The 23,233-nt window shown below is 53.0% G+C and overlaps 1 protein-coding gene across 2 annotated transcripts in view; it reads right to left on the bottom strand.

The window, feature by feature from the left end:
* LOC123750880 (beta-1,3-glucan-binding protein) overlaps nt 1-23,233 on the bottom strand; it is a 128,111-nt gene that overhangs the window by 81,667 nt on the left and 23,211 nt on the right. For both annotated transcript variants that reach the window (XR_011229947.1, XM_069333364.1), the window contains exon 2: nt 2,410-2,464. Coding sequence is in view for 1 of the 2 variants with exons in the window: in XM_069333364.1 (XP_069189465.1) it covers nt 2,410-2,464 (55 nt within the window). In the remaining variant the exon portion in view is untranslated. The remainder of the gene's footprint in view (nt 1-2,409; nt 2,465-23,233) is intronic.

Genomic DNA, 23,233 nt, shown 5'->3' with positions numbered 1-23,233 from the left:
AAGCAATAGGATCAGAGAAAGGACAGAAGAGAGTCAGTTTCAGGGTGATTTACTCGAACACAGATGGGATCACAAGCAAGGTAAGTGAACTAAAGGAAAGAGCACAAGAAGTGAACCCAGATGTAATCAAACTCGCAGAAACAAAACTCTCATTAATCATAAAGAATGCGATGTTTCCCCAGGACTACACTGTAATAAAGAAAAAGAGGGAAGGAAGGGGAGTAGGTGGAGTGGCCCTACTAATGAGAAAGGAATGGAGTTTCAAGGAGAAGGTCATCCCGGGCTGTGAGAGATTCAGAAACTACATAACAGGCACCATGACAATGGGAGGGCCAAAAGTAGTAGTAGCAGTGATATATAACCCTCCACCAAATGTCAGAAGACCAGGCAAGAGTATGACAACAACAACATGATAGTTAACACTATAATTGAGAAGGCAGCCTCTACTGCCTTTAGAAATGGATCCCATCTATTCATTACGGACGACTTCAATCACAGAACGATAGACTGGGAGAACAACGAACCGCATGGAGGAGAGGAAACATGGAGAGCCAAACTAATGGAGGTGGCAACAAAAAACTTTCTAAGCCAACATGTCATGGACTCGTTTCTCTCAATGTTTGCTGATGATGCATAAATTCTGAGGAGGATTGAAACAGAGGAGGATAGTAGTAGGCTACAAGATGACCTAGACAGACTAAATGAATGGTCAAATAAATAGCCACTAAAGTTCAACCCGATTAAATGCAAAGTAATGAAACTAGGCAGTGAGAACAGGAGGTCAGATACAGGATGCAGAATAGGAGATGAAGTAGTTAATGAAACGGACAGAGAGAAAGATCTAGGTGTTGATATCACACCAAGCCTGTCCCCAAAAGCCCACATAAAAAGAATTACGTCTGTGGCATATACAAGGCAGGCTAACATCAGAACAACATTTTGGAACCTGTGTAAGGAATCATTCAGAATCTTGTATACCACATATGTAAGACCAATCCTGCAGTATGCGGCCCCAGCATGGAGCCTGTGCCTTGCCAAGCACAAGACGAAGCTGGAAAAAGTTCAGAGGAATGCCACTAGACTAGTCCCAAAACTAAGAGGAATCAGTTACGAGGAAAGGCTGCGGGAAATGCACCTTACGACACTGGAAGACAGAAGAGTAAGGGGAGACATGATCACTACCTACAAAATCCTCAGGGGCATTGACAGGGTAGACAAGGATAAACTATTCAACAGTGATGGTACGCGAACAAGGGGGAAACAGGTGGAAACTGAGAACCCAAATGAGCCACAGGGACGTTAGCAAGAACTTTTTCAGTGTCAGAGTAGTTAACAGGTGGAATGCATTAGGCAGTGATGTGGTGGAGGCTGACTCCATACACAGTTTTAAATGTAGATATGGTAGAGCCCAGTAGGCTAAGGAATCTGTACACCAGTTGATTGACAGTTGAGAGGCGGGACCAAAGAACCAAAGTTCAACCCCTGCAAGCACAAACAGGTGAGTACAAATAGGTGAGTACACTTGAAGGCTGCAACATTTTAGGTTAAATTCATGTTGACACTACATTGTTGCAGAAGTTATAAATAGTTGTTTTCACAGGTAGTTTAAGAAAATAAATTTAGAAGAAGTCTTGAATTTGGTTGAAATGACTGTGAATGCAGCAGTGGGTGAGAGGATGGGTGTGGATATAGTGGCAGTGGGTGAGAGGATGGGTGTGGATATAGTGGCAGTGGGTGAGAGGATGGGTGTGGATATAATGGCAGTGGGTGGGAGGATGGATGTGGATATAGTGGCAGTGGGTGAGAGAAAGGATGTGGATATAGTGGCAGTGGGTGAGAGGATGGGTGTGGATATAGTGACAGTGGGTGAGAGGATGGGTGTGGATATTGTGGCAGTGGGTGAGAGAAAGGATGTGGATATAGTGACAGTGAGTGAGAGGATGGGTGTGGATATAGTGGTAGTGGGAGAAAGGATGAGTGTGGATAAAGTGGCAATGGGTGAAAGGATGAGTGTGGATATAGTGGCAGTGGGTGAAAGGATGAGTGTGGATAAAGTGGCAGTGGGTGAAAGGATGAGTGTGGATATAGTGGTAGTGGGTGAAAGGATGGGTGTGGATATAGTGGTAGTGGGTGAGAGGATGAGTGTGGATATAGTGACAGTGGGTGAAAGGATGAGTGTGGATATAGTGGCAGCGGATGAGAGGATGGGTGTGGCCGGGAGTTAATCCATGGGTGTGTGGCGTGTGAATATGGTGTGGCCGTGAGTCAGGTGACGAGTATGGACAGGAGTTAGCAGTGTGTGACGAGTGTGACGAGTCTCCACCAGCGACTAGCAATAACTGCCTGGAAGATCAACTGTGGAGACGATGATGGGAGACAGATATTGAGAAGTTTACAAGATGGTCGTACCGGCAGCCAGGGCTCCACAGACCACCAACAGGAAGCACAGCGCCCTCATCCTCGTCTGAAAGGGGAGAAAAAGAGATGTAAAGAAATGCTGGGATGTAATGAGATGGAGAAGATAACATAGATAAAATTGCTTTGGATTATCATTAAGGACTGGAAAGATAAGTACTGACTTTTGGATTAATATTGAAAAACAGTAGGGAAATAGAGACACTATATTACGGTACAGTAGACTGGCGCCACACAGCAGTAGAGTAGCCTGGCACCACACAGTGGTACAGTAGCTTGGCACCACACTGCGGTACAGTAACCTGGTACCACACAGCAGTACGGTAGCCTGGCACCACACAGCAGTACAGTAGCCTGGCACCACTCAGCAGTACAGTAGCCTGGCACCCACACAGCAGTACAGTAGCCTGGCACCACACAGCAGTACAGTAGCCTGGGACCACACAGCAGTACAGTAGCCTGGCACCACACAGCAGTACAGTTGCCTGGCACCAAACAGGGGTACAGTAGCTTGGCAACACACAACAGTACAGTAACCTAGCACCTCACAACAGTACAGTAGCCTAGCACCTCACAACAGTACAGTAGCCTGGCTCCACACAACAGTACAGTAGCCTGTCACCCTCAACAGTACAATAGCCAAGCACCTTCCAACAGTACAGTAGCCCGGTACCACACAACAGTATAGTGGCCTGAAAACACACAACAGTACAGTAGCCTGGCACCACACAACAGTACAGTAGCCTAGCACCACACAACAATACAGTAGCCTATCACCAAACAGCAGTACAGAAGTCTAGTACCACACAGCAGTACAGTAGCCTGGCACCACACATAAGTACAGTAGCTGGGCACCACACAGCAGTAGAGTAGCCTGGTACCTCCCAGCAGTACAGTAGCCGGGCAACAAACAGCAGTACAGAAGCCTGGCACCACACAGCAGTACAGTAGCCTGGCACCACACAGCAGTACAGTAGCCTGGCACTACACAACAGTACAGTAGCCAGCACCACACAGGAGTACAGTAGCCTAGCACCACAGAACATTACATTAGACTGGCACCACACAAGAGTACAGTAGCCTTGCACCACACAGCAGGACAGAAACCTGGCACCCTTGACAGTACAGTAGCTTGGCACCCTCATCAGTACAGTAGCCTGGCACCCTTAACAGTACAGTTGCCTGCACCACACAGCAGTACAGTTCGCATACAAGCCAAAGGTGACGTTATTTGTAAGAGGACGGGTTGGTACAGTAGCCTTGCACTACACAACAGTACAGTAGCCTGGCACCACACAGCAGTACAGTAGCCTGGCACCACACAACAGTATAGTAGCCTGGCACCCTCAACACTAGAGTAGCCTAGCAACACAGAACATTACATTAGCCTGGCACAACACAGCAGTACAGAAGCCTGGCACCACACAGCAGTACAGTAGCCTGGCACCCTTGACAGTACAGTAGCTTGGCACCCTCAGCAGTACAGTAGCCTGGCACCACACTGCAGTACAGTAGCCCAGCACTACACGGCAGTACAGTAGCCTGGCACCACACAGCAGTGTAGTAGCCGGGCACCACACAGCAGTACAGTAGCCTGGCACTACACAGCAGTACAGTAGCTTGGCATCACACAGCAGTATAGTTACCTGGCACCACACAGCAGTACAGTAGCCGGGCACCACACAGCAGTACAGATGACTGGCACCACTCAGTATTACAGTAGCTTAGCACGACACAGCAGTACAGTAGCCTGGCACCACAGAGCAGTACAGAAGCCTGGCACTCTCAACAGTACAGTAGCCTAGCACCACACAGCAGTACAGTAGCCTGGCACTCTCTACAGTACTGTAGCCTGGCGCCACACAGCAGTACAGAAGTCAAGCACCACACAGTGGTAAAATAGCCTGGCACCAAAAAACAGTACAGTAGCCTGGCATTGCACAGCGGTACAGTAGCCTGGCACAAAACAGCAGTACAGTAGCTTGGCACCACACAGCAGTACAGAAGTCAAGCACCACACAGCAGTACAGTTGCCTGGCACCACACAGCAGTTCAGTAGCCTGGCACCCTCAACAGTACAGTAGCCTAGCACCCTCAACAGTACAGTAGCCTGGCTCCCCACAGCAGTACAGTAGTCTGGCACCCTCAACAGTGCAGTAGCCTGGCACCCTTAACAGTACAGTTGGTTGCACCACACAGCAGTACAGTAGCCTGGCACCACACAACAGTTCAGTAGCCTGGCACTACACAGCAGTACAGTAGCCTGGCACCACACAACAGTATAGTAGCCTGGCACCCTCAACAGTACAGTAGCCTAGCACCACACTGGAGTATAGTAGCCTGGCACCACACAACAGTACAGTAGCCTGGCACCCTCAACAGTACAGTAGCCTGGCACCTCACAACAGTAGAGTACCCTGTCAACACACAAGAGTACAGTAGCCTAAAACCTCACAACAATACAGTAGAATGGCACCTGACAACAGTGCAGTAGCCTGGCACCACACAGAGGTACAGTAGCACAGCACCACACAACAGTACAGTAGCCTTGCACCACACAGCAATACAGTCCTTGAACCCTCAACAGTACAGTAGCCTGGCACCACACAGCAATACAGTAGCCTGGCACCCTCAACAGTACAGTAGCCTGGAACCACACCGCAGTCCCATAGCCTGGCACCACACAACTGTACAGTAGCCAAGCACCTTCCAACAGTACAGAAGCCCGGTACCACACAACAGTATAGTGGCCTGGAAACACACAACAGTACAGTAGCCTGGCACCACACAACAGTACAGAAACCTAGCACCACACAACAGTACAGTAGCCTAGCACCACACAACAGTACAGTAGCCTAGAATCAAACAGCAGTACAGAAGTCTAGCACCACACAGCAGTACAGTAGCCTGGCCCCACACAGCAGTACAGTAGCCTGGCACCACACAGCAGCACAGTAGATTTGCACCACAGCAGTACAGTAGCATGGCACCACACAGTAGCACAGTAACCTGGCACCACGGCAGTACAGTAGCCTGGCACGACAGAGCAGTACAGTAGCCTGGCACCCCACAACAGTACAGTAGCCTGGCACCACACAGCAGTACTAAAGCCTGGCACCACAGCAGTACAGTAGTCTGGCACGACACAGCAGTACAGTAGTCTGGAACCCCACGACAGTACAGTAGCCTGGCACCACAGCAGTACAGTAGCCTGGCACCACACAGCAGTACAGAAGCCTGCCACCACAGCAGTACAGTAACCTGGCACCACACAGCAGTACAATAGTCTGGCACCTCACAGCAGTACAGTAGCCTGGCACAACATAGCAGAACCGTAGCCTGTCACCACACATCAGTACAGTAAATTGTCACAACACATCACTACAGTAGCCTGGCCACTCACAGCAGTACAGCAGCCTGGCACCACACAACTGTACAGTAGCCTAGCACCTCACAACAGTACAGTAGCCTGGCACCACACAGGAGTACAGTAGCCTGGCCCCACACAGCAGTACTGTAGAGTGGCACCACACAGAAGTACAGTAGCTGGGCACCACACAGCAGTACAGTAGCCTGGGACCTCCCAGCAGTACAGTAGCCTGGCACCACACAGCAGTACAGAAGCCTGTCACCACACAGCATTACAGTAGCCTGGCACCACATAGCAGTACAGTAGCCTGGCACTACACAGCAGTACAGTAGCCTTGCACAACACAGCAGCACAGTAGCCTGGCACCCTTGACAGTACAGTAGCTTGGCACCCTCAGCAGTACAGTAGCCTGACACCCTTAACAGTACAGTTGCCTGCACCACACAGCAGTACAGTAGCTTTGCACTACACAACAGTACAGTAGCCTGGCACCACACAGCAGTACAGTAGCCAGGCACCACACAACTGTATAGTAGCCTGGCACCCTTGACAATACAGTAGCTTGGCACCCTCAGCAGTACAGTAGCCTGGCACCCTCAACACTAGAGTAGCCTAGCAACACAGAACATTACATTAGCCTGACACCACACAACAGTACAGTAGCCTGGCACCACACAGCAGTACAGTAGCCTGGCACCCTTGACAATACAGTAGTTTGGCACCCTCAGCAGTACAGTAGCCTGGCACCACACAGCATTACAGTAGCCTAGCTCCTCACAACAGTACAATAGCCCAGCACCACACAACAGTACAGTAGCCTGGCACCACACCGCAGTATAGTAGAGGGCACCACACCTCAGTACAGTAGCCTGGCCTCACACAGCAGTACAGTAGCCTGGCCACACACAGCAGTACAGTAGCATGGCCCCACACAGCAGTACAGTAGCCTGGCACTACACAGCAGTACAGTAGATTGGTATCACACAGCAGTATAGTTGCCTGGCACCACACAGCAGTACAGTAGCCGGGCACCACACAGCAGTACAGATGACTGGCACCACACAGTATTACAGTAGCTTGGCACGACACAGCAGTACAGTAGCCTGGCACCACAGAACATTACATTAGCCTGGCACCACAAAGCAGTACAGAAGCCTGGTACCCCCAACAGTAGAGTAGCCTAGCACCACACAGCAGTACAGTAGCCTGGCACCCTCAACAGTACTGTAGCCTGGCGCCACAGGGCACTACAGTAGCCTGGCACCACACAGCAGTACAGAAGCCAAGCACCACACAGTGGTAAAATAGCCTGGCACCAAAAAGCAGTACAGTAGCCTGGCACCAAAAAGCAGTACAGTAGCCTGGCATTGCACATCGGTACAGTAGCCTGGCACTACACAGCAGTACAATAGCCTGGCACCATACAGCAGTACAGCAGCCTGGCACCCTCAAAAGTACAGTAGTGTGGCACTACAGAGCGGTACAGTAGCCTGGCACCACACAGCAGTACAGTAGCTTGGCACCACACAGCAGTACAGTAGCCTGGCACCACACAGCGGTACAGTAGCCTGGCACCACACAGCGGTACAGTAGTCGGGCACCACACAGCAGTACAGTAGTCTGCCACCACACAGCAGTACAGTATCAGGTCACACACAGCAGTACAGTAGCCTGGCACCACACAGCGGTACATTAGCCAGGCAAAACATAGCAGTACAGTAGCACCCTCAACAGATCAGTTGCCTGGCGCCACAGAGCAGTGCAGTAGCCTAGCACCACTCAACAATACAGTAGCTTGGCACCAAACAGCGGTACAGTAGCCTGGCACCACACAGCAACACAGCAGTACAGTAGCTTGGCACCACACAGCGGTACAGAAGCCTGGCACAACGCAGGAGTGCAGTAGCTTGGCACACCATGACAGTACAGTAGCTTGGCACCACACAGCAGTACAGTAGTTTACGCACCACAGAGCAGTACAGTAGCCTGGCACCACACAGCAGTACAATAGTCTGGCACCTCACAGCAGAACAGTAGCCTGGCACAACATAGCAGAACTGTAGCCTGTCACCACACATCAGTACAGTAACCTGTCACAACACATCACTACAGTAGCCTGGCCACACACAGCAGTACAGTAGCCTGGCACCACACAACTGTACAGTAGCCTAGCACCACACAACAGTACAGTAGCCTAGAATCAAACAGCAGTACAGAAGTCTAGCACCACACAGCAGTACAGTAGCCTGGCACCACACAGCAGTACAATAGTCTGGCACCTCACAGCAGAACAGTAGCCTGGCACAACATAGCAGAACTGTAGCCTGTCACCACACATCAGTACCTGTCACAACACATCACTACAGTAGCCTGGCCACACACAGCAGTACAGTAGCCTGGCACCACACAACTGTACAGTAGCCTAGCACCTCACAACAGTACAGTAGCCTGGCACCAGAGAAGAGTACAGTAGCCTGGCCCCACACAGCAGTACTGTAGAGTGGCACCATACAGAATCACAGTAGCCGGGCACCACACAGCAGTACAGAAGCCTAGCACCACAGAACATTACATTAGACTGGCATCACACAGCATTACAGTAGCCTGGCACCACATAGCAGTACAGTAGCCTGGCACTACACAGCAGTACAGTAGCATGGCACCACACAGCAGTACAGTAGCCTAGCACCACAGAACATTATATTAGACTGGCACCACACAGCATTACAGTAGCCTGGCATCACATAGCAGTACAGTAGCCTCGCACTACACAGCAGTACAGTAGCCTTGCACCACACAGCAGTACAGTAGCCTGACACCCTTAACAGTACAGTTGCCTGCACCACACAGCAGTACAGTTGCCTTGCACTACACAACAGTACAGTAGCCTGGCACCACACAGCAGTACAGTAGCCAGGCACCACACAACTGTATAGTAGCCTGGCACCCTCAACACTAGAGTAGCCTAGCAACACAGAACATTACATTAGCCTGACACCACACAGTCGTACAGTAGCCTGGCACCACACAGCAGTACAGTAGCCTGGCACCCTTGACAGTACAGTAGCTTGGCACCCTCAGCAGTACAGTAACCTAACACCACACAGCATTACAGTAGCATGGCACCACACAGCAGTACAGTAGCCTGGCTCCACACAACAGTACAGTAGCCCAGCACCACACAACAGTACAGTAGCCTGGCACCACACAGCAGTATAGTAGCCGGGCACCACACCTCAGTACAGTAGCCTGGCCCCACACAGCCGTACAGTAGCCTGGCCCCACACAGCAGTACAGTAGCCTGGCACTACACAGCAGTACAGTAGCTTGGCATCACACAGCAGTATAGTTGCCTGGAACCACACAGCAGTACAGTAGCCGGGCACCACACAGCAGTACAGATGACTGGCACCACACAGTATTACAGTAGCTTGGCACCCTCAACAGTACTGTAGCCTGGCACCACACAGCAGTACAGAAGTCAAGCACCAAATAGTGGTAAAATAGCCTGACACCAAAAAGCAGTACAGTAGCCTGGCATTGCACAGCGGTACAGTAGCCTGGCACTACACAGCAGTACAATAGCCTGACACCATACAGCAGTACTGCAGCCTGGCACCCTCAAAAGTACAGTAGTGTGGCACTACACAGCGGTACAGTAGCCTGGCACCCTCAACAAAACTGTAGCCTGGTGCAACAGAGCAGTACAATAGCCTGGCACAACACAGCAGTACAGTAGCTTGGCACCACATAGCAGTACAGAAGTTAAGCATCACACAGCAGTACAGTTGCGTGGCACAACTCAGCAGTACATTAGCCTGGCACCACGCAGCAGTACAGTAACCTAACACCACACAGCATTACAGTAGCCTGGAACCACACAGCAGTACAGTAGCCTGGCTCCACACAGCAGTACAGTAGCCTTGCAACACACAGCAGTACAGTAGCCTGGCATCACAAAGCGGTACAGTAGCCTGGCACCACACAGCAGTACAGTAGCCTGGCACTACACAGCAGTACAGTAGCTTGGCATCACACAGCAGTATAGTTGCCTGGAACCACACAGCAGTACAGTAGCCGGGCACCACACAGCAGTACAGATGACTGGCACCACACAGTATTACAGTAGCTTGGCACCCTCAACAGTACTGTAGCCTGGCACCACACAGCAGTACAGAAGTCAAGCACCAAATAGTGGTAAAATAGCCTGACACCAAAAAGCAGTACAGTAGCCTGGCATTGCACAGCGGTACAGTAGCCTGGCACTACACAGCAGTACAATAGCCTGGCACCATACAGCAGTACTGCAGCCTGGCACCCTCAAAAGTACAGTAGTGTGGCACTACACAGCGGTACAGTAGCCTGGCACCCTCAACAAAACTGTAGCCTGGTGCAACAGAGCAGTACAATAGCCTGGCACAACACAGCAGTACAGTAGCTTGGCACCACATAGCAGTACAGAAGTTAAGCATCACACAGCAGTACAGTTGCGTGGCACAACTCAGCAGTACATTAGCCTGGCACCACGCAGCAGTACAGTAACCTAACACCACACAGCATTACAGTAGCCTGGAACCACACAGCAGTACAGTAGCCTGGCTCCACACAGCAGTACAGTAGCCTTGCAACACACAGCAGTACAGTAGCCTGGCATCACAAAGCGGTACAGTAGCCTGGCACCACACAGCGGTACAGTAGGCTGGCACTACACAGCAGTACAGTATTCTGCCACCACACAGCAGTACAGTATCCGGTCACACACAGCAGTACAGTAGCCTGGCACCACACAGCGGTGCATTAGCCAGGCAAAACATAGCAGTACAGTAGTACCCTCAACAGATCAGTTGCCTGGCGCCACAGAGCAGTACAGTAGCCTGGCACCACACAGCGGTACAGTAGCCTGGCACCACACAGCATTACAGTACCCTGGCACCACTCAGCGGTACAGTAGCGAGGTACCACACAGCAGCACAGTAGCGAGGCACCACACAGCGGTACAGTAGCCTGGCACCACACAGCGGTACAGTAGCTTGGCACCACACAGCAGTACAGTAGCCTGGCACCACAGAACATTATATTAGACTGGCACCACACAGCATTACAGTAGCCTGGCATCACATAGCAGTACAGTAGCCTCGCACTACACAGCAGTACAGTAGCCTTGCACCACATAGCAGTACAGTAGCCTGACACCCTTAACAGTACAGTTGCCTGCACCACACAGCAGTACAGTTGCCTTGCACTACACAACAGTACAGTAGCCTGGCACCACACAGCAGTACAGTAGCCAGGCACCACACAGCGGTACAGTAACCTGGCACCACACAGCGGTACAGTAGCTTGGCACCACACAGCAGTACAGTAGCCTGGCACCACTCAGCGGTACAGTAGCGAGGTACCACACAGCAGTACAGTAGCAAGGCACCACACAGCAGTACAGTAGCCTAACACCACACAGCATTACAGTAGCCAGGCACCACACAGCAGTACAGTAGCCTGGCAGTAGACTCCCTAGAGCAGTGCAGTAGCCTGGCAACACACAACAGCACAGTAGCCTGGCATCACACAGCGATACAGTAGCCTGACAACACACAGCAGTACAGTAGCCTGGCACCACACAGCAGTACAGTAGCCTGGCACCACACAGCGGTACAGTAGCCTGGCACCACACAGCAGTACAGTAGCCTAGCACCACACAGCAGTACAGTAGCAAGGCACCACACAGCAGTACAGTAGCCTGGCACCAAACAGCGGTACAGTAGCGAGGCACCACACAGCAGTACAGTAGCCTGGCACCACACAGCAATACAGTACCCTGGCACCACACAGCAGTACAGTAGCCTGGCACCACACAGCAGTACAGTAGCAAGGCACCACACAGCAGTACAGTAGCAAGGCACCACACAGCAGTACAGTAGCAAGGCAAGACACAGCAGTACAGTAGCCTGGCACCACACAGCGGTACAGTACCCTGGCACAACACAGCAGTACAGTAGCCTAGCACCACACAGCAGTACAGTAGCCTAGCACCACACAGCAGTACAGTAGCAAGGCACCACACAGCAGTACAGTAGCCTGGCACCACACAGCTGTACAGTAGCGAGGCACCACACAGCAGTACAGTAGCCTGGCACCACACAGCAATACAGTACCCTGGCACCACACAGCAGTACAGTACCTTGGCACAACACAGCAGTACAGTAGCCTAGCACCACACAGCAGTGCAGAAGCAAGGCACCACACAGCAGTACAGTAGCCTGGCACCACACAGCGGTACAGTAGCGAGGCACCACACAGCAGTACAGTAGCCTGGCACCACACAGCAATACAGTACCCTGGCACCACACAGCAGTACAGTAGCCTGGCACCACACAGCAGTACAGTAGCAAGGCACCACACAGCAGTACAGTAGCCTAGCACCACACAGCAGTACAGTAGCAAGGCACCTCACAGCAGTACAGTAGCCTGGCACCACACAGCGGTACAGTACCCTTGCACAACACAGCAGTACAGTAGCCTAGCACCACACAGCAGTACAGTAGCAAGGCACCACACAGCAGTAAAGTAGCCTGGCACCACACAGCGGTACGGTAGCGAGGCACCACACAGCAGTACAGTAGCCTGGCACCACACAGCAGTACAGTACCCTGGCACAACACAGCAGTACAGTAGCCTAGCACCACACAGCAGTACAGTAGCAAGGCACCACACAGCAGTACAGTAGCCTGGCACCACACAGCGGTACAGTAGCGAGGCACCACACAGCAGTACAGTAGCCTGGCACCACACAGCAGTACAGTACCCAGGCACCACACAGCAGTACAGTAGCCTAGCACCACTCAGCAGTACAGTAGCATGGCACCACACAGCGGTACAGTAGCCTGGCACCACACAGCAGTACAGTAGCCTGGCACCACACAGCAGTACAGTGCCCTCGCACCACACATCGGTACAGTAGCCTGGCACCACACAGCAGTACAGTAGCCTGGCACCACTCAGCGGTACAGTAGCTAGGTACCACACAGCAGCACAGTAGCGAGGCACCACACAGCGGTACAGTAGCCTGGCACCACACAGCGGTACAGTAGACTGGCACCACACAGCAGTACAGTAGCCTGGCACCACTCAGCGGTACAGTAGGGAGGTACCACACAGCAGTACAGTAGCAAGACACCACACAGCGGTGCAGTAGCCTGGCACCACACAGCAGTACAGTAGCCTAACACCACACAGCATTACAGTAGCCTGGCACCACACAGCAGTACAGTAGCCTGACTCCCTAGAGCAGTGCAGTAGCCTGGCAACACACAGCAGCACAGTAGCCTGGCATCACACAACGATACAGTAGCCTGGCAACACACAGCAGTACAGTAGCCTGGCATCACACAGCGGTACAGTACACTGGCAACACACAGCGGTACAGTAGCCGGGCATCACACAGCGGTACAGTAGCAAGGCACCACACATTGGTGCAATAGCCTGACACAACACAGAAGTACAGTAGCGCGGCACCACACAGCAGTACAGTAGCCTGGCACCACACAGCAGTACAGTACCCTGGCACAACACAGCAGTACAGTAGCCTAGCACCACACAGCTGTACAGTAGCAAGGCACCACACAGCAGTACAGTAGCCTGGCAGTAGACTCCCTAGAGCAGTGCAGTAGCCTGGCAACACACAACAGCACAGTAGCCTGGCATCACACAGCGATACAGTAGCCTGGCAACACACAGCAGTACAGTAGCCTGGCACCACACAGCAGTACAGTAGCCTGGCACAACACAGCGGTACAGTAGCCTGGCACCACACAGCAGTACAGTAGCCTAGCACCACACAGCAGTACAGTAGCAAGGCACCACACAGCAGTACAGTAGCCTGGCACCACACAGCGGTACAGTAGCGAGGCACCACACAGCAGTACAGTAGCCTGGCACCACACAGCAATACAGTACCCTGGCACCACACAGCAGTACAGTACCTTGGCACAACACAGCAGTACAGTAGCCTAGCACCACACAGTAGTACAGAAGCAAGGCACCACACAGCAGTACAGTAGCCTGGCACCACACAGCGGTACAGTAGCGAGGCACCACACAGCAGTACAGTAGCCTGGCACCACACAGCAATACAGTACCCTGGCACCACACAGCAGTACAGTAGCCTGGCACCACACAGCAGTACAGTAGCAAGGCACCACACAGCAGTACAGTAGCAAGGCACCACACAGCAGTACAGTAGCAAGGCACCACACAGCAGTACAGTAGCCTGGCACCACACAGCGGTACAGTACCCTGGCACAACACAGCAGTACAGTAGCCTAGCACCACACAGCAGTACAGTAGCCTAGCACCACACAGCAGTACAGTAGCAAGGCACCACACAGCAGTACAGTAGCCTGGCACGACACAGCGGTACAGTAGCGAGGCACCACACAGCAGTACAGTAGCCTGGCACCACACAGCAATACAGTACCCTGGCACCACACAGCAGTACAGTAGCCTGGCAGCACACAGCAGGACAGTAGCAAGGCACCACACAGCGGTACAGTAGCCTGGCACCACACAGCAGTACAGTAGCCTGGCACCACAGAGCAGTACAGTGCCCTCGCACCACACAGCGGTACAGTAGCCTGGCTCCACACAGCGGTACAGTAGCGTGGCACCACATAGCGGTACAGTAGCCTGGCTCCACACAGCGGTACAGTAGCCTGGCTTCACTCAGCAGTACAGTAGCAAGGCACCACACAGCGGTACAGTAGCAAGGCACCACACAGCAGTACAGTAGCCTGGCACCACACAGCGGTACAGTAGCGAGGCACCACACAGCAGTACAGTAGCCTAACACCACACAGCAGTACAGTACCCTGGCACAACACAGCAGTACAGTAGCCTAGAACCACACAGCAGTACAGTAGCAAGGCACCACACAGCAGTACAGTAGCCTGGCACCACACAGCGGTACAGTAGCGAGGTACCACACAGCAGTACAGTAGCCTGGCACCACACAGCAGTACAGTACCCAGGCACCACACAGCAGTACAGTAGCCTAGCACCACACAGCAGTACAGCAGCATGGCACCACACAGCGGAACAGTAGCCTGGCGCCACACAGCAGTACAGTAGCCTGGCACCACACAGCAGTACAGTGCCCTCGCACCACACATCGGTACAGTAGCCTGGCACCACACAGCAGTACAGTAGCATGGCACCACTCAGCGGTACAGTAGCGAGGGTACCATACAGCAGTACAGTAGCCTGGCACCACACAGCAGTACAGTACCCAGGCACCACACAGCAGTACAGTAGCCTAGCACCACACAGCAGTACAGCAGCATGGCACCACACAGCGGAACAGTAGCCTGGCGCCACACAGCAGTACAGTAGCATGGCACCACTCAGCGGTACAGTAGCGAGGTACCACACAGCAGCACAGTAGCGAGGCACCACACAGTGGTACAGTAGCCTGGCACCACACAGCGGTACAGTAGCCTGGCACCACACAGCAGTACAGTAGCCTGGCACCACTCAGCGGTACAGTAGGGAGGTACCACACAGCAGTACAGTAGCAAGACACCACACAGCGGTGCAGTAGCCTTGCACCACACAGCAGTACAGTAGCCTAACACCACACAGCATTACAGTAGCCTGGCACCACACAGCAGTACAGTAGCCTGACTCCCTAGAGCAGTGCAGTAGCCTGGCAACACACAGCAGCACAGTAGCCTGGCATCACAAAACGATACAGTAGCCTGGCAACACACAGCAGTACAGTAGCCTGGCATCACACAGCGGTACAGTACACTGGCAACACACAGCGGTACAGTAGCCAGGCATCACACAGCAGTACAGTAGCAAGGCACCACACATTGGTGCAATAGCCTGACACAACACAGAGGTACAGTAGCGCGGCACCACACAGCAGTACAGTAGCCTGGCACCACACAGCAGTACAGTACCCTGGCACAACACAGCAGTACAGTAGCCTAGCACCACACAGCAGTACAGTAACAAGGCACCACACAGCAGTACAGTAGCCTGGCACCACACAGCGGTACAGTAGCGATGCACCACACAGCAGTACAGTAGCCTGGCACCACACAGCAGTACAGTACCCTGGCACCACACAGCAGTACAGTAGCCTGGCACCACACAGCAGTACAGTAGCAAGGCACCACACAGCAGTACAGTAGCCTAGCACCCCACAGCAGTACAGTAGCAACCCAGCAAACACAAATCATCTACACAACGTTCGCCTATCTCTTCCCATAGATGTGGGAATGATTTGCATTGTGAATGGTGCAGGAGAGCCTTTGAGAAACTTTTACTCAAAAAATCCAAACACAAAGGTTTAATTATAAATTGTTTTTCTACAATTATTTTCTTCCAAATGTAAAACAAATAGTTTTTACATGTTTAAATATAAAATTTATGGTGTTTTTTTTGTAAAATTCATTAATAAATTGTGAATGATATATATTGGCTGAGTGAAACCTTTAAAATCCATTTAGTTATAATATGAACAGAAAAAAGTAGTTTTCCAAATTTTCTAAAAATCGCTCTTTTTAACACAATTTGACTCCTTATGCATTCCACTAAACACTAATATCATGTTTAAATATATAATTTATGTATTATTCCCTAAGATAATTTATATAAATTATAAAAGTTGCTGGAAAGTGGTGAGAAAGAATCTGAAAACGTTTTGTTGTCTTATATTGGCGTGTTCTTATTAACTAGAGTGAGTAAGAGTGAGCGAGAGTGGGTAAGAGTGAGTAAGAGTGACTGAAGGTGAGTGAGAGTGCCAGAGAGTGTGTAAGTGTGAGTAAGAGTGAGTATAAGTAAGAGTGACTGAGAGTGAGTAAGAGTGACAGAGTGAGTAAGGGTGACAGAATGAGTAAGAGTGAGAGTAAAGTGATTGAGAGTAAGGGTGAGTATGAGAGTAAGAGTGATTGAGAGTTAGAGTGAGAGTAAGAGTGATTGAGAGTTAGTGAGAGTAAGAGTGATTGAGAGTAAGAGTGATTGAGAGTAAGAGTGATTGAGAGTAAGAGTGATTGAGAGTAAGAGTGATTGGGAGTAAGAGTGATTGAGAGTAAGAGTGATTGGGAGTAAGAGTGATTGGGAGTAGGAGTTAGAGTGAGAGAAGGAGTAAGAATGAGAATAAGAGTGATTGAGAGTAAGAGTGAGTAAGAGTAAGAATGAGAGTAAGAGTGATTGAGAGTAAGAGTGATTGAGAGTAAGAGTGATTGAGAGTAAGAGTGATTAGGAGTAAGAGTGATTGGGAGTAAGAGTAAGAGTGAGAGTAAGAGTATGAATGAGAATAAGAGTGATTGAGAGTAAGAGTGATTGGGAGTAAGAGTAAGAGTAAGAATGAGAGTAGGAGTGATTGAGAGTAGGAGTGATTGGGAGTAGGAGTGATTGGGAGTAAGAGTGATTGAGAGTAAGAGTAATTGAGAGTAAGAGTATGAGAGTAAGAGTGAGAGAGTGAGTATGAATGGGTAAGGGTGACTGAGAGTGAGTAAGAGTGACAGAGTATGAATGACAGAGTAAGAGTGATAGAGAGTAAGAGTGACAGAGTAAGAGTGACAGAGAGTAAGAGTGACAGAGTAAGAGTGACAGAGAGTAAGAGTGACAGAGAGTAAGAGTGACAGAGAGTAAGAGTGACAGAGTAAGAGTGACAGAGTAAGAGTGAGTATGAGAGTGAGTAAGGATGACTGAGAGAGAGTGAGTAATAGTGCGTAAGAGTGATTGAGAGTTAGAGTGAGAGTAAGAGTGATTGAGAGTAAGAGTGATTGAGAGTAAAAGTGATTGAGAGTAAGAGTGATTGAGAGTAAGAGTGATTGGGAGTAAGAGTGATTGAGAGTAAGAGTGATTGGGAGTAGGAGTAAGAATGAGAATAAGAGTGATTGAGAGTAAGAGTGAGTAAGAGCAAGAATGAGAGTAAGAGTGATTGAGAGTAAGAGTGATTGAAAGTAAGAGTGATTGAGAGTAAGAGTGATTGGGAGTAAGAGTGATTGAGAGTAAGAGTGATTGGGAGTAAGAGTGATTGGGAGTAGGAGTAAGAATGAGAATAAGAGTGATTGAGAGTAAGAGTAAGAGTAAGAATGAGAGTAAGAGTGATTGAGAGTAAGAGTGATTGAGAGTAAGAGTGATTGGGAGTAAGAGTGATTGGGAGTAAGAGTGATTGGGAGTAAGAGTAAGAGTGAGAGTAAGAATGAGAATAAGAGTGATTGGGAGTAAGAGTAAGAGTAAGAATGAGAGTAGGAGTGATTGAGAGTAGGAGTGATTGAGAGTAGGAGTGATTGGGAGTAGGAGTGATTGGGAGTAAGAGTGATTGAGAGTAAGAGTAATTGAGAGTAAGAATATGAGAGTAAGAGTGAGAGAGTGAGTATGAATGGGTAAGGGTGACTGAGAGTGAGTAAGAATGACAGAGTAAGAGTGACAGAGAGTAAGAGTGACAGAGAGTAAGAGTGACAGAGAGTAAGAGTGACAGAGAGTAAGAGTGACAGAGTAAGAGTGACAGAGAGTAAGAGTGACAGAGAGTAAGAGTGACAGAGAGTAAGAGTGACAGAGAGTAAGAGTGACAGAGAGTAAGAGTGACAGAGAGTAAGAGTGACAGAGAGTAAGAGTGACAGAGAGTAAGAGTGACAGAGAGTAAGAGTGACAGAGAGTAAGAGTGACAGAGTAAGAGTGACAGAGAGTAAGAGTGACAGAGAGTAAGAGTGACAGAGAGTAAGAGTGACAGAGAGTAAGAGTGACAGAGTAAGAGTGACAGAGAGTAAGAATGACAGAGAGTAAGAGTGACAGAGAGTAAGAGTGACAGAGAGAGAGTGACAGAGTGTAAGAGTGACAGAGTAAGAGTGACAGAGAGTAAGAGAGACAGAGAGTAAGAGTGACAGAGAGTAAGAGTGACAGAGAGTAAGAGTGACAGAGTAAGAGTGACAGAGTAAGAGTGACAGAGTAAGAGTGACAGAGAGTAAGAGTGACAGAGAGTAAGAGTGACAGAGTAAGAGAGTAAGAGTGATTATGAGAGAGTTAAGAGTGTGAGGTGTGAGAGAGTAGCAGGCCAGGGAAGCAGGATGTGTGGTCACAGGCGAGGCCTAGGCCTCGTGATCTCTAATGTTGGTTTTTATATATATGTTGGATTTTTTGTCCTGTTTCAAATTATAATTATTTAGCAGGAATGTAATAAGATATTGCACAGTATTAATGTGACAATAATATATGCATTATTTCCTTGATAATCAAACTTGTTGTTCAAAGATAATATACAATCTTTGAAGGAAACATTTTGAGAGCGCGAGCTGGCAACACTGGGCTGGTGGGTGAGAGAGACATATGGTTAGTTGTTCTCAGACCTTCAGTGGTGAAGGGTGTGTCCCAGCTGGCCGCCACCAGCCGCCACCCGCCGCCCACCACCAGCCGCCACCCGCCACCACCCACCACCCACCACCAGCCGCCACCCGCCACCACCCACCACCCACCACCCACCACCCACCACCAGCCGCCACCCGCCACCACCCACCACCAGCCGCCACCCGCCACCCACCACCAGCTGCCACCCGCCACCCACCACCAGCCGCCACCCGCCGCCACCCACTACCAGCCGCCACCCGCCGCCACCCACCACCAGCCGCCACCCACCACCAGCCGCCACCCACCACCAGCCGCCACCCGCCACCACCCACCGTCAGCCGCCAAACGCCACCACCCACCACCAGCCGCCACCCGCCACCACCCACCACCAGCCGCCACCCGCCACCAGCCACCGCCACCCACCACCGCCACTCACCACCCGCCGCCACCACCCACCACCAGCCGCCAACCGCCACCACCCACCACCAGCCGCCAGCCGCCACCACCCACCACCAGCCGCCAGCCGCCACCACCCACCACCAGCCGCCACCCGCCACCACCCACCACCAGCCGCCACCCGCCACCACCCACCACCAGCCGCCACCCGCCACCACCCACCACCAGCCGCCACCCGCCACTTGCCACCGCCACCCACCACCGCCACTCACCACCCGCCGCCACCACCCACCACCCGCCGCCACCCGCCACCCACCACCAGCCGCCACCACCCACCACCAGCCGCCACCCGCCACCACCCGCCACCAGCCACCGCCACCCACCACCGCCACTCACCACCCGCCGCCACCACCCACCACCAGCCGCCACCCGCCACCAGCCACCGCCACCCACCACCGCCACCCGCCGCCACCACCCACCACCACCACCCACCACCACCAGCCGCCGCCGCCACCACCACCCACCACCACCGCCGCCACCACCCATCACCGCCGCCGCCACCACCACCCACCACCACCGCCGCCGCCACCACCCATCACCGCCGCCGCCGCCACCACCCACCACAGCCGCCGCCGACACCACCGCCACCACCCACCACAGCCGCCACCACCACCCACCACCACCACCACCACCCACCACCAGCCGCCACCACAAGCCGCCACCGCCCGCCACCACCCGCCACCAGCCGCCATCACCACCACCACCACCACCAGCCGCCATCACCGCCACCAGCCGCCACCAGCTGCCACCACCACCAGCCGCCACCACCACCACCACCAGCCGCCATCACCGCCACCAGCTGCCACCACCACCAGCCGCCACCACCAGCCGCCACCACCAGCCGCCACCACCGCCACCACCACCTGCCACCAGCCGCCACCACCGCCCGCTATCAGCCGTCACCGCCCGTTGCCACAGTCGCCACCGCAAGCCGCAACCGCCAGCCGCCACCAGCCCCCCCCCTCACCGCCGATCGTCACCACCCACCACAGCCGCCGCCGCCCGCCACCGCCCGCCACCACCCGCCACCACCCACCACAGCCGCCACCCACCACCACCCGCCGCCACCACCCACCACCACCCGCCGCCACCACCCACCACCACCAGCCGCCGCCGCCACCCACCACCCGCCGCCGCCGCCACCACCACCCACCACCACCGCCGCCACCACCCACCACCACCAGCCGCCGCCGCCACCACCACCCACCACCTCCACCACCACCCACCACCACCGCCGCCACCACCACCCACCACCTCCACCACCACCCACCACCACCGCCTCCACCACCCACCACCACCGCCGCCACCACCACCCACCACCGCCGCCACCACCCACCACCGCCAGCCGCCACCACTCATCACATACGCCGCCACCCGCCACCGCCCGCCACCACCGCCAGACACAGCCGCCAGTGTCCGCCACCGCCAGCCGCCACCACTCATCACAGACGCCGCCACCCGCCACCGCCCGCCACCACCGCCAGACACAGCCGCCAGTGTCCGCCACCGCCGCCACTGTCCGCCACCGCCGCCACTATCCGCCACCGCCGTCACTGTCCGCCACCGCCGCCACTGTCCGCCACCGCCACCACTGTCTGCCACCACTGTCCGCCCGCCGCCACCACTGTCCGCCCGCAGCCACCACTGTCCGCCCGCCGCCACCACTGTCCGCCCGCCGCCACCACTGTCCGCCCGCCGCCTCCACTGTCCGCCCGCCGCCTCCACTGTCCGCCCGCCGCCTCCACTGTCCGCCCGCCGCCTCCACTGTCCGCCCGCCGCCTCCACTGTCCGCCCGCCGCCGCCACTGTCCGCCCGCCGCCGCCACTGTTCGCCCGCCGCCGCCACTGTCCGCCCGCCGCCGCCACTGTCCGCCCGCCGCCACTATCCGCCACAGCCGCCACTATCCGCCACAGCCGCCACTGTCCGCCCGCCGCCACTGTCCTCCCGCCGCCACTGTCCGCCCGCCGCCGCCCTGTCCGCCCGCCGCCACTATCCGCCACCGCCGCCACTGTCCGCCCGCCGCCACTATCCGCCACCGCCGCTACTGTCCGCCCGCCGCCACTGTCCGCCCGCCGCCGCCACTGTCTGCCCGCCGCCACTATCCGCCACCGCCGCCACTGTCCGCCACAGCCGCCACTCTCCGCCGTACAGCCTCCCCTCTCTCCGTTAGTAAATAATTATAATTGTTAGTAAATAATAAAAGAAATATAAATTATTAGATTTTTTTTACCCTTAAATTGGTTTTAATATTTAAATTGAAAATAATAATATAATATAAAATATAATAAAATTAATATAATATAAAATAAAATTTAATTTCAAGAAATTTAACTTTAAACACAAAGATGTGAAAAGGGTTCAGATTATTGGCTCAAACCTTTCATAAGAGATTCATATTGGTATATGAATGGATTATGAATGACTCATGTTAGGAGTGTAAAGTTGCCACAACATCTCAAATTAGTGTTAGATACATATGTCTTGGTTATAAGTTTTGGAAACCTATTTAAGTCCACACACAATATCGTATCTGATACGATAAAACAAACGTTTCCAATACTTTCAAATACTTTCCAGATATGTTGTGGCAACCTAAAATTGTTTGCTGGGAAGGCACCACACAGCAGTACAGTAGCCTGGCACCACACAGCGGTACAGTACCCTGGCACAACACAGCAGTACAGTAGCCTAGCACCACACAGCAGTACAGTAGCAAGGCACCACACAGCAGTACAGTAGCCTGGCACCACACAGCGGTACAGTAGCGAGGCACCACACAGCAGTACAGCAGCCTGGCACCACACAGCAGTACAGTACCCTGGCACAACACAGCAGTACAGTAGCCTAGCACCACACAGTAGTACAGTAGCAAGGCACCACACAGCAGTACAGTAGCCTGGCACCACACAGCGGTACAGTAGCGAGGCACCACACAGCAGTACAGTAGCCTGGCACCACACAGCAGTACAGTACCCTGGCACCACACAACAGTACAGTAGCCTGGCACCACACAGCAGGACAGTAGCAAGGCACCACACAGCGGTACAGAAGCCTGGCACCACACAGCAGTACAGTAGCCTGGCACCACACAGCAGTACAGTGCCCTCGCACCACACAGCGGTACAGTAGTCTGGCACCACACAGCAGTACAGTAGCGTGGCACCACATAGCGGTACAGTAGCCTGGCTCCACACAGCGGTACAGTAGCCTGGCTTCACTCAGCAGTACAGTAGCAAGGCACCACACAGCGGTACAGTAGCAAGGCACGACACAGCAGTAAAGTAGCCTGGCACCACACAGCGGTACAGTAGCATGGCACCACATAGCAGTACAGTAGCAATGCACCAAACAGCAGTACAGTAGCAAATCACTACAAAACAGTACAGTAGCCTGGCACCACACAGCAGTACAGTAGCGAAGCACCAGACAGCAGTACAGTAGCCTGGCTCCACACAGCAGTACAGTAGCAAGACACCACACAGCGGTACAGTAGCAAGGCACCACACAGCAGTACAGTAGCCTGGCACTACACAGCAGTACCGTACCCTGGCACCACACAGCAGTACAGTAGCAAGGCACCACACAGCGGTACATTATCCTAAAACCACACAGCAGTACAGTAGCCTGGCACCACACAGC

The sequence above is a fragment of the Procambarus clarkii genome, chromosome 4 (assembly GCF_040958095.1).
Source record: "Procambarus clarkii isolate CNS0578487 chromosome 4, FALCON_Pclarkii_2.0, whole genome shotgun sequence".
In the NCBI taxonomy this organism is placed as follows: domain Eukaryota; kingdom Metazoa; phylum Arthropoda; class Malacostraca; order Decapoda; family Cambaridae; genus Procambarus; species Procambarus clarkii.
This window is presented reverse-complemented; position numbering and strand designations above follow the sequence as displayed.